We start from the raw sequence: 19494 nt of genomic DNA, 5'->3' as shown, positions 1-19494 counted from the left end.
GGACAACATGACATGGCAGGAGGAGAGGGGGACAACATGACATGGCAGGAGGAGACGGGACAACATGACATGGCAGGAGGAGAGGGGGACAACATGACATGGCGACAACATGACATGGCAGGAGGAGACGGGACAACATGACATGGCAGGAGGAGACGGGACAACATGACATGGCAGGAGGAGAGGGGGACAACATGACATGGCAGGAGGAGAGGGGGACAACATGACATGGCAGGAGGAGAGGGGGACAACATGACATGGCAGGAGGAAAACGGGACAACATGACATGGCAGGAGGAAAACGGGACAACATGGCAGGAGGAGAGGGGGACAACATGACATGGCAGGAGGAGAGGGGGACAACATGACATGGCAGGAGGAGAGGGGGACAACATGACATGGCAGGAGGAGAGGGGGACAACATGACATGGCAGGAGGAGAGGGGGACAACATGACATGGCAGGAGGAGAGGGGGACAACATGACATGGCAGGAGGACACGGGACAACATGACATGGCAGGAGTAGAGGGGGACAACATGACATGGCAGGAGGAGACGGGACAAGATGACATGGCAGGAGGAGAGGGGGACAACATGACATGGCGACAACATGACATGGCAGGAGAAGAGGGGGACAACATGACATGGCAGGAGGAGAGGGGGACAACATGACATGGCGACAACATGACATGGCAGGAGGAGAGGGGGACAACATGACATGGCAGGAGGAGAGGGGGACAACATGACATGGCAGGAGGAGACGGGACAACATGACATGGCAGGAGGAGACGGGACAACATGACATGGCAGGAGGAGAGGGGGACAACATGACATGGCGACAACATGGCATGGCAGGAGAAGAGGGGGACAACATGACATGGCAGGAGGAGAGGGGGACGACATGACATGGCGACAACATGACATGGCAGGAGGAGACGGGACAACATGACATGGCAGGAGGAGAGGGGGACAACATGACATGGCAGGAGGAGAGGGGGACAACATGACATGGCAACAACATGACATGGCAGGAGGAGAGGGGGACAACATGACATGGTAGGAGGAGAGGGGGACAACATGACATGGCAGGAGGAGAGGGGGACAACATGACATGGCAGGAGGAGAGGGGGACAACATGACATGGCAGGAGGAGAGGGGGACAACATGACCCGCCACGAGTTCTATAACAATAATGAGAAGAAAATAAATCCCAAACATTCTGTGTGTTTGTGCAGGGCAGGATTAAGAAATCACTAAGACACTTTATGTTGGTGTTTCATTTATTTTGGCAGATACCCAAATGTTCTTGTGATAAAACTTAATCCACAGTTATTTTTTATAAACTATTGATCCTCTGTCGCTAAATGATGCTCTCTGTTGTATTTTGAACATTGCCTCTTGGACCTAGCCATTGATTCACACAATTGACCAGTCACATTATGCAGTTATTATACAGTTTATATTTCCTTATTATCGGGGCTGAAGCCCAGAAGCTTCAGCCCCTGCATTAATCCGGCCCCTTTGTGTGTGTGTGTGTGTGTGTGTGTGGCGCTGTGTGTGTGCGTGCATGTGAGCATACGTGTTTGTTTCCGTCTCAAATTAATAGGGGCATTCCCAGACAAAAACCTTTGCAGACATCAAGTTAAATGCCACTCCACGTCCCTCTTCCCTAGTCACAAACAGACCTCATGATTGGCAACCCCTTACAAAACATTGTACCCTTCGCTAAACTGTCATTCCATTTGACATTGTCATCCTCTGAACAACATCTCAGAGCCCTGCAGTGCAGTGACGTACATTGTCACCCCCCCCCCCCCCCCCCCCCACTCCCCTCTCCAGTCATAGGACTGGGCATGGTTTATTAATGTTCTTAGTTTGTTGTGAGATGGAGAGAGGAGAAGAAGGAAAAACATACTACTCTACATTTCCCTCAGTGACCCACATTCAGCAGCAGACACTTCCTGGTCCCCCTCTCTCATCTCACCCCTTACCTCCCCTCCATACCTTGGCTGAATCTCCTTCCCCCCCTCACCCACGTCCCTCTCGATCCCACTCCTGTTTTTCGGTGTGGCAGCAGGCTCTGTGGCTAGGGGTTTACTGCTTACTCATGGAAACGGACAAAGATTCTGCTTAGGGGGCGCTTTGCTTACTGCTCTGGAGGGGAAGGCAGGAAGCCGTGACAATAACAAACTAGCTACAGTCCAGTCACTTACAGTACAACCACTGCTCAGACGTACCACAATAACTTCTGTTCAGGGTTACAGTTACAGAATGTATTTTTGTCTCTTAACAACTCTCCCTACTAAACAAAAGACAAAAGAGGAAGACATTTACACAAGGAGACATTTCAAAAACAAACATTGTGTCAGAATCATGACGTCAAAGACACTGTGCTCCAGCCCCCCCCCCCCCCCCCCAGACACAGCCCCCCACCCCAGACAGACACAAACAAACAGTCATTATAAAACCTGGGCCTGGCACATTAATGACCTGCATGAAACACTGTTCTCTTTATACTTTGAAGTACAAAGGAAGTGAGAGAAGAGAGATGGGGAGGGACAGAGAGACAGAGGTCGTCTAAAAGACTTCAAACAAGAGGTCATCTTAGAGTGTCTGTGAATAGGGCTGGCACAATTACTGAATAACTGTGTAACCAACGGTTACAGATGAAGACCATCATGAAACGGTTATTACGGTGACCACGGTCATTTGGCCGGCCCATTACCGTCACCCAAATTCCATGACCGTCACAGCCCTATCTGTGAACCACTGTTATCCTTTCCCCACCATTCTGAGCTAATAGAAAGTCAACATTGAGGAGTGTGTGAGTTTAGTTAACAAACACAAGGAGAGCAGAGGAGATGAATCAGCCAGCTATAGCAGCCAAATCCATCGAGGCGTGACTCCAGGCGGTGTCCCAAAGGAGAGTCATCAGAAACACACAGGACAGCCTGTTACCAAACAGGCCTATATATACCCACAACACCGTGCTACTCATGCAGACTAACTCCATTCATTAAGTCACCACTTCTCGTTTGCTGTTGAAAAACAGCTCAGTCTCCGATACAATGAAAGTGGTAAAAAACTGGTTCACAGAAGCCATGACATTGTTATGGGGGAGTAAAACAAATGTCCTTGACAATCACATCGTAGGCTATAACATTTCCAAGTTTTCAAAGGTTGGATACCTTAAACAGGAAGTGTGTCTTCCTTACTGTTCCTGGTCTACTTCCTGATGTCTACATCCTGGTTGGAGACAGAGTGAAGCACCCTGTGCCGTCAGACAGAGACAGAGACAGACAGACACTACCATGCTCTCTCTGTCAGGGACAACACCCACATTGTTACAACACAGGCTTAACAGCCTCTGGTTTAAAGTTGTCCTTAGGGGCACAGATCTAGGATAAGCTAAACCTCCACATATACTAACTATAACTTAACTGTTGAAAATACTAAACTGCCTAGGGGCAACTTCATTCTTCTCCCACATGAGATATATCCCTTCATCCCTTCAGAGCTAGCCAAGGCGGCCAGGGTTATGTACAGTACATAGGGTTATGTAAGAACTATACTGTATAATAATAGCTGAATAAGACTATTCACCATATGATCTGTAACAGTCCACATTATGATTGATTACGTGTTTTCAATCAATCAACCAATTATCTATTCACAAACAGGTAGTGTAGGTCTGAACAGAGCACAATGACAACAGAGGGAGATAAGACAGATATACACTGAGTATACCAAACATTAGGAACATCTTCCTAATATTGAGACCCATCCCCCTTTTGTCGGAAGCGGGATGCTGGCCCCATGTTGACTCCAATGTTTCCCACAGTTGTGTCACGTTGGCTGGATGTCCTTTGGGTGGTGGACCATTCTTGATACACACGGGAAACAGTTGAGCATGAAAAACCCAGCAGCGTTGCAGTTCTTGACACAAACCGGTGCGCCTGGCACCTACTACCATACCCCGTTCAAAAGGCACTTACATTTTATGAATTTCCCATTTCAGCCTCTGAATGGCACACATACACAATCCACGTCTCAATTGTCTCAAGGCTTAAAAATCCTTCTTTAACCTGTCTCCTCCCCTTCATCTACACTGATTGAAGTGGATTTAACAGGTGACATCAATAAGAGATCATAGCTTCACCTGGATTCATCTGGTCAGTCTATGTCATGGAAAAGGCAGGTGTTCTTAATGTTCTGTACACAGTGTACAGCATAGTAGTGCTGTAGGCCTATAGATCTCCAGCTTGACTTGTTGTGGTCCTGTTTGTTCTATGTACATTTTAGGTGTGGCAAAGTAGCTCCTTGCTCAGAGCAGAGTTGTGGTGTTCTCTTTCTGTTGAACAATAGCTCGGATCCCACTACTTCACTAGATTAGACAGGCTAATCTGGTGGCGATTGCTCTGAAATAGACAGGAATGCAGCCTCAGTTTGGACTCCTATCTTTAGGCTGGTGCGCTCCCTTACTTTCTCGCTCTCACGCTGCTGGGAACATTTCTTAATCACACTCAGTGTTTGGAGAGCTGTCATGGAACTGAACAGAGCTCAGAGCTCCCAATGAACCCACAGTGGAAACACACAGTCCCAGTGCCAAACACTGCAGCAACACACAGTTCCCTTTCTCAAAACACTCTGTCCAACCCTACAATCACACACACTGTTCTAGGCTTGTATACAATGTAGCAGAGTTTGAAGTGGAAGAGTGGAGAGCGAGTGTGTGTGGGTGTGGCGCACGTGCGTGCGTGTGTGCATACTTGCATTAGTATATATGCGTGTGTGTACGTGTATGCAGTGTATACTATTTGAGCGTGTGTACTGAGTGCAGAGTATCCTGTTTGAATGGGAGAGGTTGCTGATTTCCCAGAGACAGAGGGAGTCCAACTACAAATACAATCTGTGCCCTTTCCTTCTTCTGGCATCTGACCCAATGTCCAAGGGAAGACATCACCAGGAGTTTGGCCATTTAAGTCCAGAGTTTGGGAATGAAAACAGCAGACTGTAGAGATGAGCGTACAGATAGTGCTGTAAACTGAGCCTTCTCATCTGATAGTACTTCTAGTTTCTAATTCTAGCATGACTGGAAAAGCCAGAACGACTCTCCATAATCTGCATACAATACTGAAAGAATGTGAGGAATCTGCTTTGTTTTGTTAAATTGCTCCTGCCATGTGTTTGCTGAGATGCGTTGCAATACTGGGATGACTCAGCAAGTCGAAATGACATAACATTCAAACCAGCTGTATAATCTGCTTTTCTTGGTACTCAAGACAGTGTTGTAGCACAGCTTCACCAGGCCCTACCACACAGTCAGAGTTCGAGCCGACAGACAGACAGACGGACAGACACACACACACACACACATGTCCCAGTCTACACCTACCAGGCAGTCTCTCTGTAGGGTCTTCATCAGTGCATTGTAGGTGTCAGCGTCAAAGTAGAGCCCTTCATGCATGTCCTGGAAGTCCAAGTCCTTGAAGACGGGACAGGCCTTCTCTCTCTCCTTCCTGGAGGCACGTCTCTTGTAGGTGGAGCCCTTCAGGTCGTACTTGTAGTTCATCTTGACAGAGCGCGGCAGCACGTTGTTCATCACCACCAGCCGGATGTTGACGCCTCCAGACTGGATGCAGTATAGACCGTAGAACTTAGGCAACAGCGTGCGTGGGTTCTGGTTCAGGTTCTGTGTGTGGATGTGGGGAGAGAGGTGGATTGCAGTTAGTAGATTATTAAGGTTCTGGATTGGTTAGAGTTCATATAGCTCTGAATACTCAGTTAACCATTAATCCCAAACCTTAAACCTCAGTATTTTTCCACTGTTTAAAAGGCCTGAGACTAGGTTTGCAACCTAAACTGAACCCTAAATCTTATATAGTGCACTACTTTTAAACAGAGCCCTATGGGCCCTGGTCAAAAGTAGTGCACTGTATAGGGAACGCAGACCAGATTGGGTAAATTACTCACCATGTAGTAACCTGGGAGTAGTTTCTGGAGAAACTCAGCCTCTTTGTGCTGGACGGTTTTGATGATGAACTCGTCATCGCTGGTCAGGTAGAACAGAGAGCCGCTGGCCCCGGGATTGGACAGCTCAATCAGAGGCTCATTACAGATAGAGTACTGAGGAGAAAAACAACAACACATAATATAACTCGTGTAATATGCCTGAAAAAACAACAACATAACTGGTTTAATATGTCTGTAAAAACAACAACATAACTGGTTTAATATGTCTGTAAAAACAACACACAACATAACTGGTTTAATATGTCTGTAAAAACAACAACATAACTGGTTTAATATGTCTGTAAAAACAACAACATAACTGGTTTAATATGTCTGTAAAAACAACAACATAACAGGTTTAATATGTCTGTAAAAACACCACACAACACAACTGGTTTAATATGCCTGTAAAAACAACAACACAACATAACTGGTTAAATATGTCTGTAAAAACAACAACACAACATAACTGGTTAAATATGTCTGTAAAAACAACAACATAACTGGTTTAATATGTCTGTAAAAACAACAACACAACATAACTGGTTTAATATGCCTGTAAAAACAACAACACAACATAACTGGTTTAATATGCCTGTAAAAACAACAACACAACATAACTGGTTAAATATGCCTGTAAAAACAACAACACAACATAACTGGTTAAATATGTCTGTAAAAACAACAACATAACTGGTTTAATATGTCTGTAAAAACAACAACATAACTGGTTTAATATGTCTGTAAAAACAACAACATAACTGGTTTAATATGTCTGTAAAAACAACAACACAACATAACTGGTTTAATATGCCTGTAAAAACAACAACACAACATAACTGGTTTAATATGCCTGTAAAAACAACAACACAACATAACTGGTTAAATATGTCTGTAAAAACAACAACATAACTGGTTTAATATGTCTGTAAAAACAACACACAACATAACTGGTTTAATATGTCTGTAAAAACACCACACAACATAACTGGTTTAATATGTCTGTAAAAACAACACACAACATAACTGGTTTAATATGCCTGTAAAAACACCACACAACATAACTGGTTTAATATGCCTGTAAAAACAACAACACAACATAACTGGTTTAATATGTCTGTAAAAACAACATAACTGGTTTAATATGTCTGTAAAAACAACACACAACATAACTGGTTTAATATGTCTGTAAAAACACCACACAACATAACTGGTTTAATATGCCTGTAAAAACAACACAACATAACTGGTTTAATATGTCTGTAAAAACAACATAACTGCTTTAATATGCCTGTAAAAACAACAACATAACTGGTTTAATATGTCTGTAAAAACAACACACAACATAACTGGCTTAATATGCCTGTAAAAACAACAACACAACATAACTGGTTTAATATGTCTGTAAAAACAACAACATAACTGGTTTAATATGTCTGTAAAAACAACAACATAACTGGTTGAATATGTCTGTAAAAACAACACACAACATAACTGGTTTAATATGTCTGTAAAAACAACAACATAACTGGTTTAATATGTCTGTAAAAACAACACAACAGGTTTAATATGTCTGTAAAAACAACAACACAACATAACTGGTTTAATATGCCAGTAAAAACAACACACAACACAACACACAACATAACTGGTTTAATATGTCTGTAAAAACAACAACATAACTGGTTTAATATGTCTGTAAAAACAACATAACTGGTTTAATATGTCTGTAAAAACAACATAACTGGTTTAATATGACTGTAAAAACAACATAACTGGTTTAATATGTCTGTAAAAACAACAACATAACTGGTTTAATATGTCTGTAAAAACAACAACATAACTGGTTTAATATGCCTGTAAAAACAACAACATAACTGGTTTAATATGTCTGTAAAAACAACAACATAACTGGTTTAATATGCCTGTAAAAACACCACACAACATAACTGGTTTAATATGCCTGTAAAAACAACAACATAACTGGTTTAATATGTCTGTAAAAACAACAACATAACTGGTTTAATATGCCTGTAAAAACAACAACATAACTGCTTTAATATGTCTGTAAAAACAACAACATAACTGGTTTAATATGTCTGTAAAAACAACACACAACATAACTGGTTTAATATGTCTGTAAAAACAACATAACTGGTTTAATATGTCTGTAAAAACAACACACAACATAACTGGTTTAATATGTCTGTAAAAACAACATAACTGGTTTAATATGTCTGTAAAAACAACACACAACATAACTGGTTTAATATGCCTGTAAAAACAACATAACTGGTTTAATATGTCTGTAAAAACAACACACAACATAACTGGTTTAATATGTCTGTAAAAACAACATAACTGGTTTAATATGTCTGTAAAAACAACACACAACATAACTGGTTTAATATGTCTGTAAAAACAACATAACTGGTTTAATATGTCTGTAAAAACAACACACAACATAACTGGTTTAATATGTCTGTAAAAACAACATAACTGGTTTAATATGTCTGTAAAAACAACACACAACATAACTGGTTTAATATGCCTGTAAAAACAACAACATAACTGGTTTAATATGTCTGTAAAAACACCACACAACATAACTGGTTTAATATGCCTGTAAAAACAACAACACAACATAACTGGTTTAATATGTCTGTAAAAACAACAACACAACATAACTGGTTTAATATGTCTGTAAAAACAACATAACTGCTTTAATATGCCTGTAAAAACAACAACATAACTGGTTTAATATGTCTGTAAAAACAACACACAACATAACTGGTTTAATATGTCTGTAAAAACAACACACAACATAACTGGTTTAATATGCCTGTAAAAACAACAACATAACTGGTTTAATATGTCTGTAAAAACAACAACACAACTGGTTTAATATGTCTGTAAAAACAACAACATAACTGGTTTAATATGCCTGTAAAAACAACAACACAACTGGTTTAATATGCCTGTAAAAACAACAACATAACTGGTTTAATATGTCTGTAAAAACAACAACATAACTGGTTTAATATGCCTGTAAAAACAACAACACAACTGGTTTAATATGTCTGTAAAAACAACAACATAACTGGTTTAATATGTCTGTAAAAACAACACACAACATAACTGGTTTAATATGTCTGTAAAAACAACAACATAACTGGTTTAATATGTCTGTAAAAACAACAACACAACTGGTTTAATATGCCTGTAAAAACAACAACATAACTGGTTTAATATGTCTGTAAAAACAACAACATAACTGGTTTAATATGCCTGTAAAAACAACAACATAACTGGTTTAATATGTCTGTAAAAACAACACACAACATAACTGGTTTAATATGTCTGTAAAAACACCACACAACACAACTGGTTTAATATGCCTGTAAAAACAACACACAACATAACTGGTTTAATATGTCTGTAAAAACACCACACAACACAACTGGTTTAATATGCCTGTAAAAACAACACACAACATAACTGGTTTAATATGTCTGTAAAAACACCACACAACACAACTGGTTTAATATGCCTGTAAAAACAACACAACATAACTGGTTAAATATGCCTGTAAAAACAACACACAACATAACTGGTTTAATATGTCTGTAAAAACAACACACAACATAACTGGTTTAATATGTCTGTAAAAACAACAACACAACATAACTGGTTAAATATGCCTGTAAAAACAACACACAACATAACTGGTTTAATATGTCTGTAAAAACAACAACACAACATAACTGGTTTAATATGCCTGTAAAAACAACAAAACAATTCAACTGGTGAGGTACAGTATGCCTGTACAACCATAACCTAGTCGCAGATCTGTTTGTGCTGCCTCAATCAAGTCCTGTGGTCATTGAACGAGCTGCCTAATCCTCACGACAACAAGGTTCTCGCCTGATTTACAAAACACAACTTATACCATGGACAAACACCTAACACACCGTCCGTTGTTTATTGTGTGGTTAAAAAAGAACAAGTTGTATTCCAATTGGTGTGGTCTGGAATGCAAACATACTGTTTCATTCATTCAAAGATGCTTGCGTGGCTTTTCTAGCACGGTATTTCATTAACACTCACCCATGCACGCACACCCTCCCCCTTACCTCACACACACACACCCCCCTACTTCACACACACACACCTACTTCACACAGACACACACACCCCTACTTCACACACACACACACACACACACCCCTTCTTCACACACACCCCTCTACTTCACACACACCCCCCCCCCCCTACTTCACACACACACACACACACACACACACACACACACACACACACACACACACACCCCCCTACTTCACACACACACACACACACACACCCCTACTTCACACACACACACCCACACCCCTTCTTCACACACACCCCCCCCTACTTCACACACACCCCCCCCACTTCACACACACACACACACACCTCTACTTCACACACCCCCCCCCCACACACACACACACCCAACCCACCCCTACTTCACACACACCCAACCCCCCCCCCCACACACACACACCCCCCTACTTCACACACACACACCCCCTACTTCACACACACACACACACACACACACCTACTTCACACACACACACACCTACTTCACACACACACACACCCACCCACCCCCCTACTTCACACACCCCCCTACTTCACACACACACACCCCTACTTCACACACACACACACACACACACCCCTACTTCACACACACCCAACCCCCCTACTTCACACACACCCAACCCCCCCCCCACACACACACACCCAACCCCCCCCCCCCCCACACACCCAACCCCCCCCCCCCCCCACACCCCTACTTCACACACACACACACCCACCCCTACTTCACACACACACACACCCCTACTTCACACACACACACACACACACACACACACACACACACCCACCCACCCCCCTACTTCACACACACACACACACACCCCTACTTCACACACACACCCAACCCCACACACACCCAACCCCACGTAAGGCCAGCAATAAGCCTCAGGGCACGGGTGAATGTATTGTTTCCACCAGCATGTGTGTGTGTTTATCAGTTGTACCTTCACAAACAAAGCCCATGTCTGTACACACAAGAACATTTCCAGTTTAGTTTACATGAGATGAGCCTCTGGCAATAGAGCCCACATACAACAACCGTTCCAAGAACATATTTTGTGTTGTTCTCCATATGAACAGAAAAGCCTTAGTCTAACAGAACCCCTTCTATGTGGAAATCAAAGGAATAGGGGAAGTCAGTGAAGAAAGGCAGTAGTGCTGTGTCCATTAAACACTAACTTTAATGATAAGTGCAGTAAAAGGGAAACAGCACTGTGTATTCTGATGGATAGATAGATAAGAGAGAGAGAGAAGGCATGGGGTTCTCCACAGACTGATGGCAGTCTGCAATCACGTTGAGCCCACAGCACAAACACATCCGCAATATATCTGCATTTGCATTCAGTAGCCTGGGGGGTAGTATGTGTGTGTGTGTCTTAATTAAGCTGATTTGTTGCTCCGGTCTCTGAATAAATGCATAATCAATACAAGGACACACATTAAGACCGTGTTTGCATCACCCTTCATTCTCTCTCCCACTTCCAATCTGCCCCTCTCTGGCTTTCACTCTTTCTTTGCCTGTCGTGTAGCCTTTTGTCTGCTAGCAATGATTACAGATCATAAATGCAGAGTGTGGTAGGGCATTCATAAGAGTTGTGGTGAGGCTGGCTAAAACAGCCTTGACGTAAAGAGTGTTCATCCAAAACCTCAAGCTATGGGCATAATAGAAAAAATGGTAGAAAATCATTTCAAATGATAAGTAATGTGTGAGTGGAATAATATATAGATAACAGATCATGCAGTGAATAGCCAGGCCTGCTCCTGCATACAGTATGATATATGTATATATACTGTATGGTAGGTAGTGCTGCATATTGAACTCTATAACTCTATGGTGTATTATCCTCTGCTCCACCTATTCCAGTGATAATGACAGCAGAATACTAGAGAGTGGTAATGACTTTGACCTAAAGGGCCTCTCTCTCTGACATGCCTCCTGAGTTAGATCGATCAGCACGGGGTTAACTCCTGATACACGCACACCCTCTGGGAAATTACAGCCTCATTTCATTTCAATGTGCAGGGGATACAATTAAACCCGTCATAATGAAAGCATGCTCAATTAGCATGACCATTATCTTACACCCAGCCCAACCCCAATCACCACCACCACAGCTGGACATGTAGAACAGGGTAAAAACCACTGCTCTCACAGGGTGGCAGGTAGACTAGCGGTTAAGAGCTTGATGTGGAACTTCTTACACAGGGACACTCAAAGTCAATCTTAATTGAATCATTCTTTATTTGTCAGCACGCTGGAGAGATTCCAACAAACTTAATGCACCATAGTAAATGTCTGTCAGGAGCTCTGCTGGGGCAGTCCCTTATATACGGCTATACACAGACAAGTTATATTTGTATGATTTAGCATAATTAATTAATCATTACCATTTTGTTTCATTCATATCACTGACCAATACTAGTTCATAACATGTGACAGACCAACACCTCACAAGGCTTCTTCTCTCTAAACTGAGACCTTGAAACTGAGATATATTTCATTCTCAAAACAAGGTCTGGGCGTACTGACAAATTACAGCTGCTGATAGTGAGGATTCGTTAAGTCAGCCACTTGCATGAACACAGAAATTGGTTTATAGAACAGCACATGAATAGAACACATAAATGAGTTATAAGAAAAGCACATGTATACAATTTCATCACAAGCTCAACAGGTCGCTGGTTCGAATCCCCGAGCTGACTAGGTGAAAAAAATCTGTCGATGTGCCCTTGAGCAAGGCACTTAACTGTAATTGCTCCGGTAAGTCGCTCTGGATAAAAGTGTCTGATAAATTACTAAAATGTATACATGTAAAATACACTTTAGTCACCACTGATCCCAATGAATTTATTGTAGAAAGCTACTGTACATGATAGGTAGGATGAACTCTAACCTATGGGATGTGTCTCGATCAGGTGCAGTGCATAGACCTACCAGGTAGTCATCTGGTTTGATCCCGAAGAGCTCTCGGAAGTAGCGGAATGCAAGTGGGGCGTAGGTTTTGAAGCGGAAGTCTGGGTAGTGGTGCGCCGGTGTCAGGTTGCTCCCTTCACTGATGGAAAGAAGACCAACCAGACAACATAGACACAGAACAGTTAGTTAGAATATCCTCACAAACACAAGCAAGTAAGTTTGGACAAAGCCTTACAAAGAAATCTCAGCTGATCAGTTCACAAATGTAGAAAACTATCACTATTACTGATCTAGACTGATATTTTGCAAACAAATATCACACAGTCTCAGCAAAAATGTGTGTGTGTGGGGGGGGGGGGGGGGGGCTATAACTAGAACACAATCTTCATGTCAGAGCATTCAGCCCAGTCAGTTCCATTCAGCGTGGCATGAAGTAACGCAACACACCTCTGTGTGTATTGACATTAATACAGTAACCCATGATGGCAAGCCAGATGAACTGGTATTCCAGTGGCACACAGCCCTGTTTAGAGGTCAGAGCCTGGAGAGCGAGAACAGCTCTGATTACCCTAAACAATACTCATACAACACCTTACAACACCATAAAACACCTCACAACACAAAACCACACCACACAATACCACCTTACAACACCACACAACACCATAAAACACCTTACAACACAACATCACACCATACAACACAATACCACACCATAAAACACCTTACAACACCACACCATCTTACAACACAATACAACACAATACCACACCATAAAACACCTTACAACACCACACCATCTTACAACACAATACAACACAATACCACACCATAAAACACAATACAACACCACACCATCTTACAACACAATACAACACAATACCACACCATAAAACACCTTACAACACCACACCATCTTACAACACAATACAACACAATACCACACCATAAAACACAATACAACACCATAACACACATTACAACACCATAAAACACATTACAACACCATAAAATACATTACAACACCATAAAACACCTTACAACACCACACCATCTTACAACACAATACAACACAATACCACACCATAAAACACAATACAACACCATAACACACATTACAACACCATAAAACACCACACAACAACACCACACAACAAAACAACACCTTGCAACACACCACACCATACAACACCACAAAACACCTTACAACACCACATCATAAAATACAATACAACACCTTACAACACAATACAACACCTTACAACACAATACAACACAATACAACACCTTACAACACAATACAACACCTTTCAACACAACACCTTACAACACAACACCTTACAACACAATAGACTAGCACTATGATGATATGAGCTCTGTGTCCAATGAAAGAGAGAAAGACTACATAAGAAACATTTCTGTTTTCCTTTCTTCCTCTCTCTACTATATGAGATACTGGCATGGCTCACATAAAGACTGACCCAGTTTAACATGAGCCTGTAGCTGTGCCAGGTGGAACAGAACACAGGGGGTCTGCTGGGTGATTAGCTTAGCTCCAGATGCTCCTTGAAATCTTTTAGAGAATAACAACTCCCCTAAATCCATTAACAGTGGGTTAACAAGGCTGTGTTTTCCAGGGAATCTCAACGCCAAGCTGCTTTTGAAACCATGTTTTTGGACTTGGCTAAGATGTTGAGCCGTACCGCAGTGCTTTCACTCAGCAACGGGATTTAAAAAAATATTTTTTCTATTTCACCTTTATTTAACCAGGTAGGCTGGTTGAGAACAAGTTCTCATTTACAACTGCGACCTGGCCAAGATAAAGGATAAGCTACAACCTGGCTCCGCTGTGTAACACAATAGTTGTGATTATCAGCCTCCTCCTGAATGAAATCACACTGCTTATGTAGTGTGTGTGGGCAGCAAGGATAATTACCTCCAGCTGCACAGAGCCATGTGCTGCCTGCTGTGAGTGCAAGGCCTCATATTAGAACCATTTAGACTAAGGAGAACTTCACACAGCTATGAGTGTCTTTCATAGGGTACTTTTAGAGAAAATACGACTAGACAAGTTACACCAGATAAGCAATGTGAGAGTCAGAAAATGTCTGAGAAATACAGGCATCCAAAACCAGCCTGGGGCTCCCGAGTGGCGCAGTGGTCTAAGGCACTGCATCTCAGTGCTAGAGGCATCACTACAGACCCTGGTTCGATTCCAGGCTGCATCAGAAGATTGTCAAGAACTGCAACGCTGCTGCGTTTTTCACGCTCAACAGTTTCCTGTGTGTATCAAGAATGGTCCACCACCCAAAGGACATCCAGCCAACTTGACACAACTGTGGGAAACATTGGAGTCAACATGGGGTGAAACTCAATTTTAGGAAAGTGTTCCTAATATTTGGTATACTCAGTGTATGTTGAAATTAGCATAATGATGGTGAAACTCAGTCTGTGAGTATAAACTGACAGCATGTTTGAATATAGTTTCTATTGGAGGACAAAATTTGCATGTCCTGATGTGCCATTTGGAAAGTGACACACAGAAAGCATTTCCTAGTCCAAGTCTCCGCAAGGCTTGAAAGGAAAGAGGCTAGTCAATCAAGAGGTTGAAATTATTTTTTGATTTACTGTTTTTCATTTGGGAAGGGGTTTGTTGAATTTTTTTGATCATTTTGTTCAGGAACAGATTCTCTAGATCAGGAGTGTCAAACATATGGCCCGCGGGCCGGATCAGTTCCAATCCGGCCCGCGGGTGGTTTGAGTAAAAATACATCATAAAAATTATATTTTTGGGGGAGGGGTAAACAAAATCAGTATACTTTAAAATGACTAAAAACGAATGGAAACTGTGTAGACATTTTTATGGACTTAAATTCATACAGCATATTGACTGTGTCCAGCTCGCTAATAATCACCGAAATGAAAGCTAGACAGTCCGGGAGCATCTAAAATTCCAAAAATGATGGATAGAGGACTATTTCTATGCACATTTTGACAGAGATTAAATAATGACACATTTTCAGTGTAGCACTCCGGACCTCATGGAAGACCAAATGTGGCCCCCGGGCAAAATGAGTTTGACACCCCTGCTCTAGATCTTGAGCAAAATGTGTGAGACATAAACGAGAAGCTTATTCAAACAGTGACGTGGTCTGATGGCACTAATGATATCATCTCTTACACGCTGTGTGTGTGTGCTTGTGCGCGTTTGTGTGCTTGCGTGTATTTGGATGCATGTATGTGTGTGTACGTGTTCATGCGTGAGAATTCCTAGGTGTGTGCTGGGTTAGATAATGTGTTTCTTTAAGCTGATGATGTAATTATTAAGATAGAGGATTGTATGGCCCAAGCATGGCACGCAGTACATTTTGCACTTGCATTAAGAGACACAGTATGTGGATTCCCAGGGTATTGGGTATTCAATCCACTAGAGAGACTGGGTTCGCACACCAGGACTTCAACTAGCTGATTCATTCTCATGTTAAATGATAGATTCCTTTTTCTATTCTTTGGGATATGAACCCTGGGAATCCATCTCTCTCCGTGCATCAATACTGTTTAAGGAGAACGCCTCCTCCCTCTTGTCTCATGAAGTGATCCAGACATGAAGCTATCCTATTTCAGCTAGCAGACAGATTGAGCTCAACCTAAGTTCCTCTTTTCATTCACAGGCTCACTACAGAAAGGCAATGAGTCACTTCACAGCAGCACCCACAAATAGGTTGTAGTGTTTCTAATGGACCTATCATTATGGTTAATCTACTCAGGATGTAAAGCATGTTTTTGTGTGAAAGCGTACATAAATACAATATATGTGGCTCGTTTCTGGAAACTAGGATTGTGTCGCGTGTCACTAATTCACAAGTTTTTTGGCAGAAATGCCTTCTGGAACATGTGAACTTTCACGTGCCTTAATAACAAACTTGTATGCCATCTGTAAATATGAATACAACATTTTAATTATGAGCCAAGTTGGTTTAGCCACAGAAAGACAGGAACCTTCCCGCTAGCCATGATTGGCTGAGATAATGGATGGGCTGGACATGCCGAGAGATGAGTTCGGATTGGTCTGCCATGTAGCATGCTTCTGTCTATAAGAAGAGCTGCTCAGTGTGTGTAGGTAATACTTTCTAAGACAGCTTTTTGGAAAGATATCACAACTGCAAAAGAGTTGCTAATGCTCTCCACTTTCTGGAGGACCGAGTTTTGAAACCAGTGGAATGCCCGGTGGAAGCAGAGTATGATAGCTAAGGAGAATGATAAAATTTCTGCGTTTGATTCCATATACACGGAGGGGGTCGAAAAGAGAACACACAGAAGGCTGTTGTATAGAAAACCTGCCTCCGGATTACATCTTCAAACAAAGTGGTATTTATAAACTTCAGAAGCCTTTTAAAACCTCAAATACACTTCTAGTTTTATATTTCCTGCATTGCAGTGAAGTTCTCCTGCAACAAGGTGATCAAATTAAGATTCTACATCTGTAGCATCACTATAATCATCAGTAATGTCCCTGCTCCTCACCTGGGCAGGAAGACACTCTCCACAACGTAGAAGTCCTGCATGAGAACATCTCTGTCAGGTTTGGAGGTCAAGTTTCCCACCGTGTAGCCGATGCCCAACTGGATGGCCCCCTTCAGGGCCGACGACGTGGTCTGAGGGTGAGAGACAACCAAACACACCAATCAACACATAAATCAATCAATCAACAAATCAATCAAGCAATCAACCAATACATTTAATTACAATTACATGTTTATTTGTATGGTGCTTTTTACAAAGATTTTTTTCACAGTGCTAAAAAGGAAAGCAAACTAGGCATAAACTCCAAAGGGCAAGAAGGTAGCAAATTCCCTAGAGATACTGTACTGAGAACTCTTTTAGAGGCATGTCTTATAAAGGAGGCAAATGTAAGATGGGCGTTCAGGAACATACAATACAGTCAGAAAACAATGTCAGATTCTCTGAAACAAGCACGTTACAGTAATGACATTGAAAGCCAGCTGATGCCAAGATGGCTGGTTATTTTTACAAATTACACTGTTACATACAGTGGGGCAAAACAAGTATTTAGTCAGCCACCAATTGTGCAAGTTCTCCCACTTAAAAAGATGAGAGGCCTGTAATTTTCATCATAGGTACACTTCAACTATGACATACAAAATGAGAAAAAAAATCCTGAAAATCACATTGTAGGATTTTTTATTCATTTATTTGCAAATTATGGTGGAAAATAAGTATTATAAATATTTTTTTGCCCCACTGTAGCTTCAATAGTTCTGAAAATATCAAATAAATTACCTAGATGTTTCAAATAGCCTGCACTTTTTGCAATAAGCCCTGTTACATTGTGTGCGCCAAAATCCCATCACCACCATTGATGTCTAATCCAACTGAAAATACAGTAAAGCAGCAAATGGACTGTGAGCTTCCCAGGCATGCTACTTCTGAAAGGTCAGGACATCATGTACCAACTGTGTAGAAGCAGGACATTAAAAGGACTTCAAAAGTGAAAGCTTCTTGGACTTCATCCTAGCGATGAATGGGAATTCATTCCAACAACACTCACTGTTAAACCTCCCTTCATGGTTCTCATAAAAGGCCAAACAAACCCTGCCAGAGAGAGCAGTGAGGAAGTGTGGCGGAACGAAACTTTACCTTCTTGTATGTTTTCTCTCCGCTTGTGTTCCGATACCCTCCCACTCCATTTTCTGTGGTCGTTGACATCTGATGAGAGGAGAGCAGAAGATGAAGAAACTCACTGGTCACAAGATTAGTATGAAATAAACAGTATTTTCAGGTGCTAAGTCAGTGGTACAGGAATACAGTAAATTCTCACTGACTGAGTAGGAATAAATTCATCTTGGATTATTGCATAATGTTAACTCAAGACACAGCTCACAAAGACAGTTTTTTCCACAACCGTTTTTTCTCAATCCAGACTAGATGAACACAGAGGCCTTCAAGTTTTACTTTGACTAATAGAACCATGTAGATTGATGACGTACGCGTTTTTAATCTAAGGAGAAATTGGCGTGCTAAACTCAAACGTTTGTAGTGACAAAATGTTGTCGGGTGCCGGGTTCAAAAAGCATATAGTGAAGAGTTGAGCAATTGTTTACTAGGCTTGGGTGGTATACCCTATATACGGGGGTATTTGCAAATAGCCACGGGATGGTTTTTCAATACCGTCAAAACTATTTTTTAAAAGTTTTTCAAAAAATAAAAAAATTATATAAGTAGCTACTTTTGAAGTAAATACAGTGGAAGTTTACATACACCTTAGCCAAATACATTTAAACAAAGTTTTTCTCAATTCCTGACACTTAATCCTAGTAAGAATTCCCTGTCTTAGGTCAGTTAAGTAGAGAGAATCATTTATTTCAGCTTTTATTTCTTTCATCACATTCCCAGTGG

General features: G+C 41.6%; 1 protein-coding gene across 5 annotated transcripts in view; it reads right to left on the bottom strand.

Moving 5' to 3' along the window:
* Positions 1-19494, bottom strand: part of LOC110536168 (phosphatidylinositol 4-phosphate 5-kinase type-1 beta) — a 73131-nt gene that overhangs the window by 14166 nt on the left and 39471 nt on the right. For all 5 annotated transcript variants that reach the window (XM_036936041.2, XM_036936046.2, XM_036936042.2 and 2 more), the window contains 5 exons: positions 18736-18804; positions 17602-17732; positions 13099-13216; positions 5973-6125; positions 5395-5691 (listed from right to left, as the gene is read on the bottom strand). In XM_036936041.2, the coding sequence (XP_036791936.2) occupies positions 5395-5691; positions 5973-6125; positions 13099-13216; positions 17602-17732; positions 18736-18804 (768 nt within the window). The remainder of the gene's footprint in view (positions 1-5394; positions 5692-5972; positions 6126-13098; positions 13217-17601; positions 17733-18735; positions 18805-19494) is intronic.

The sequence above is a fragment of the Oncorhynchus mykiss genome, chromosome 11, assembly GCF_057628025.1.
Source record: "Oncorhynchus mykiss isolate SJ-2025 chromosome 11, ASM5762802v1, whole genome shotgun sequence".
NCBI classification, from domain to species: domain Eukaryota; kingdom Metazoa; phylum Chordata; class Actinopteri; order Salmoniformes; family Salmonidae; genus Oncorhynchus; species Oncorhynchus mykiss.
Note: the sequence above shows the minus strand (reverse complement) of the source record. Positions and strands in the feature narration are given on the sequence as shown.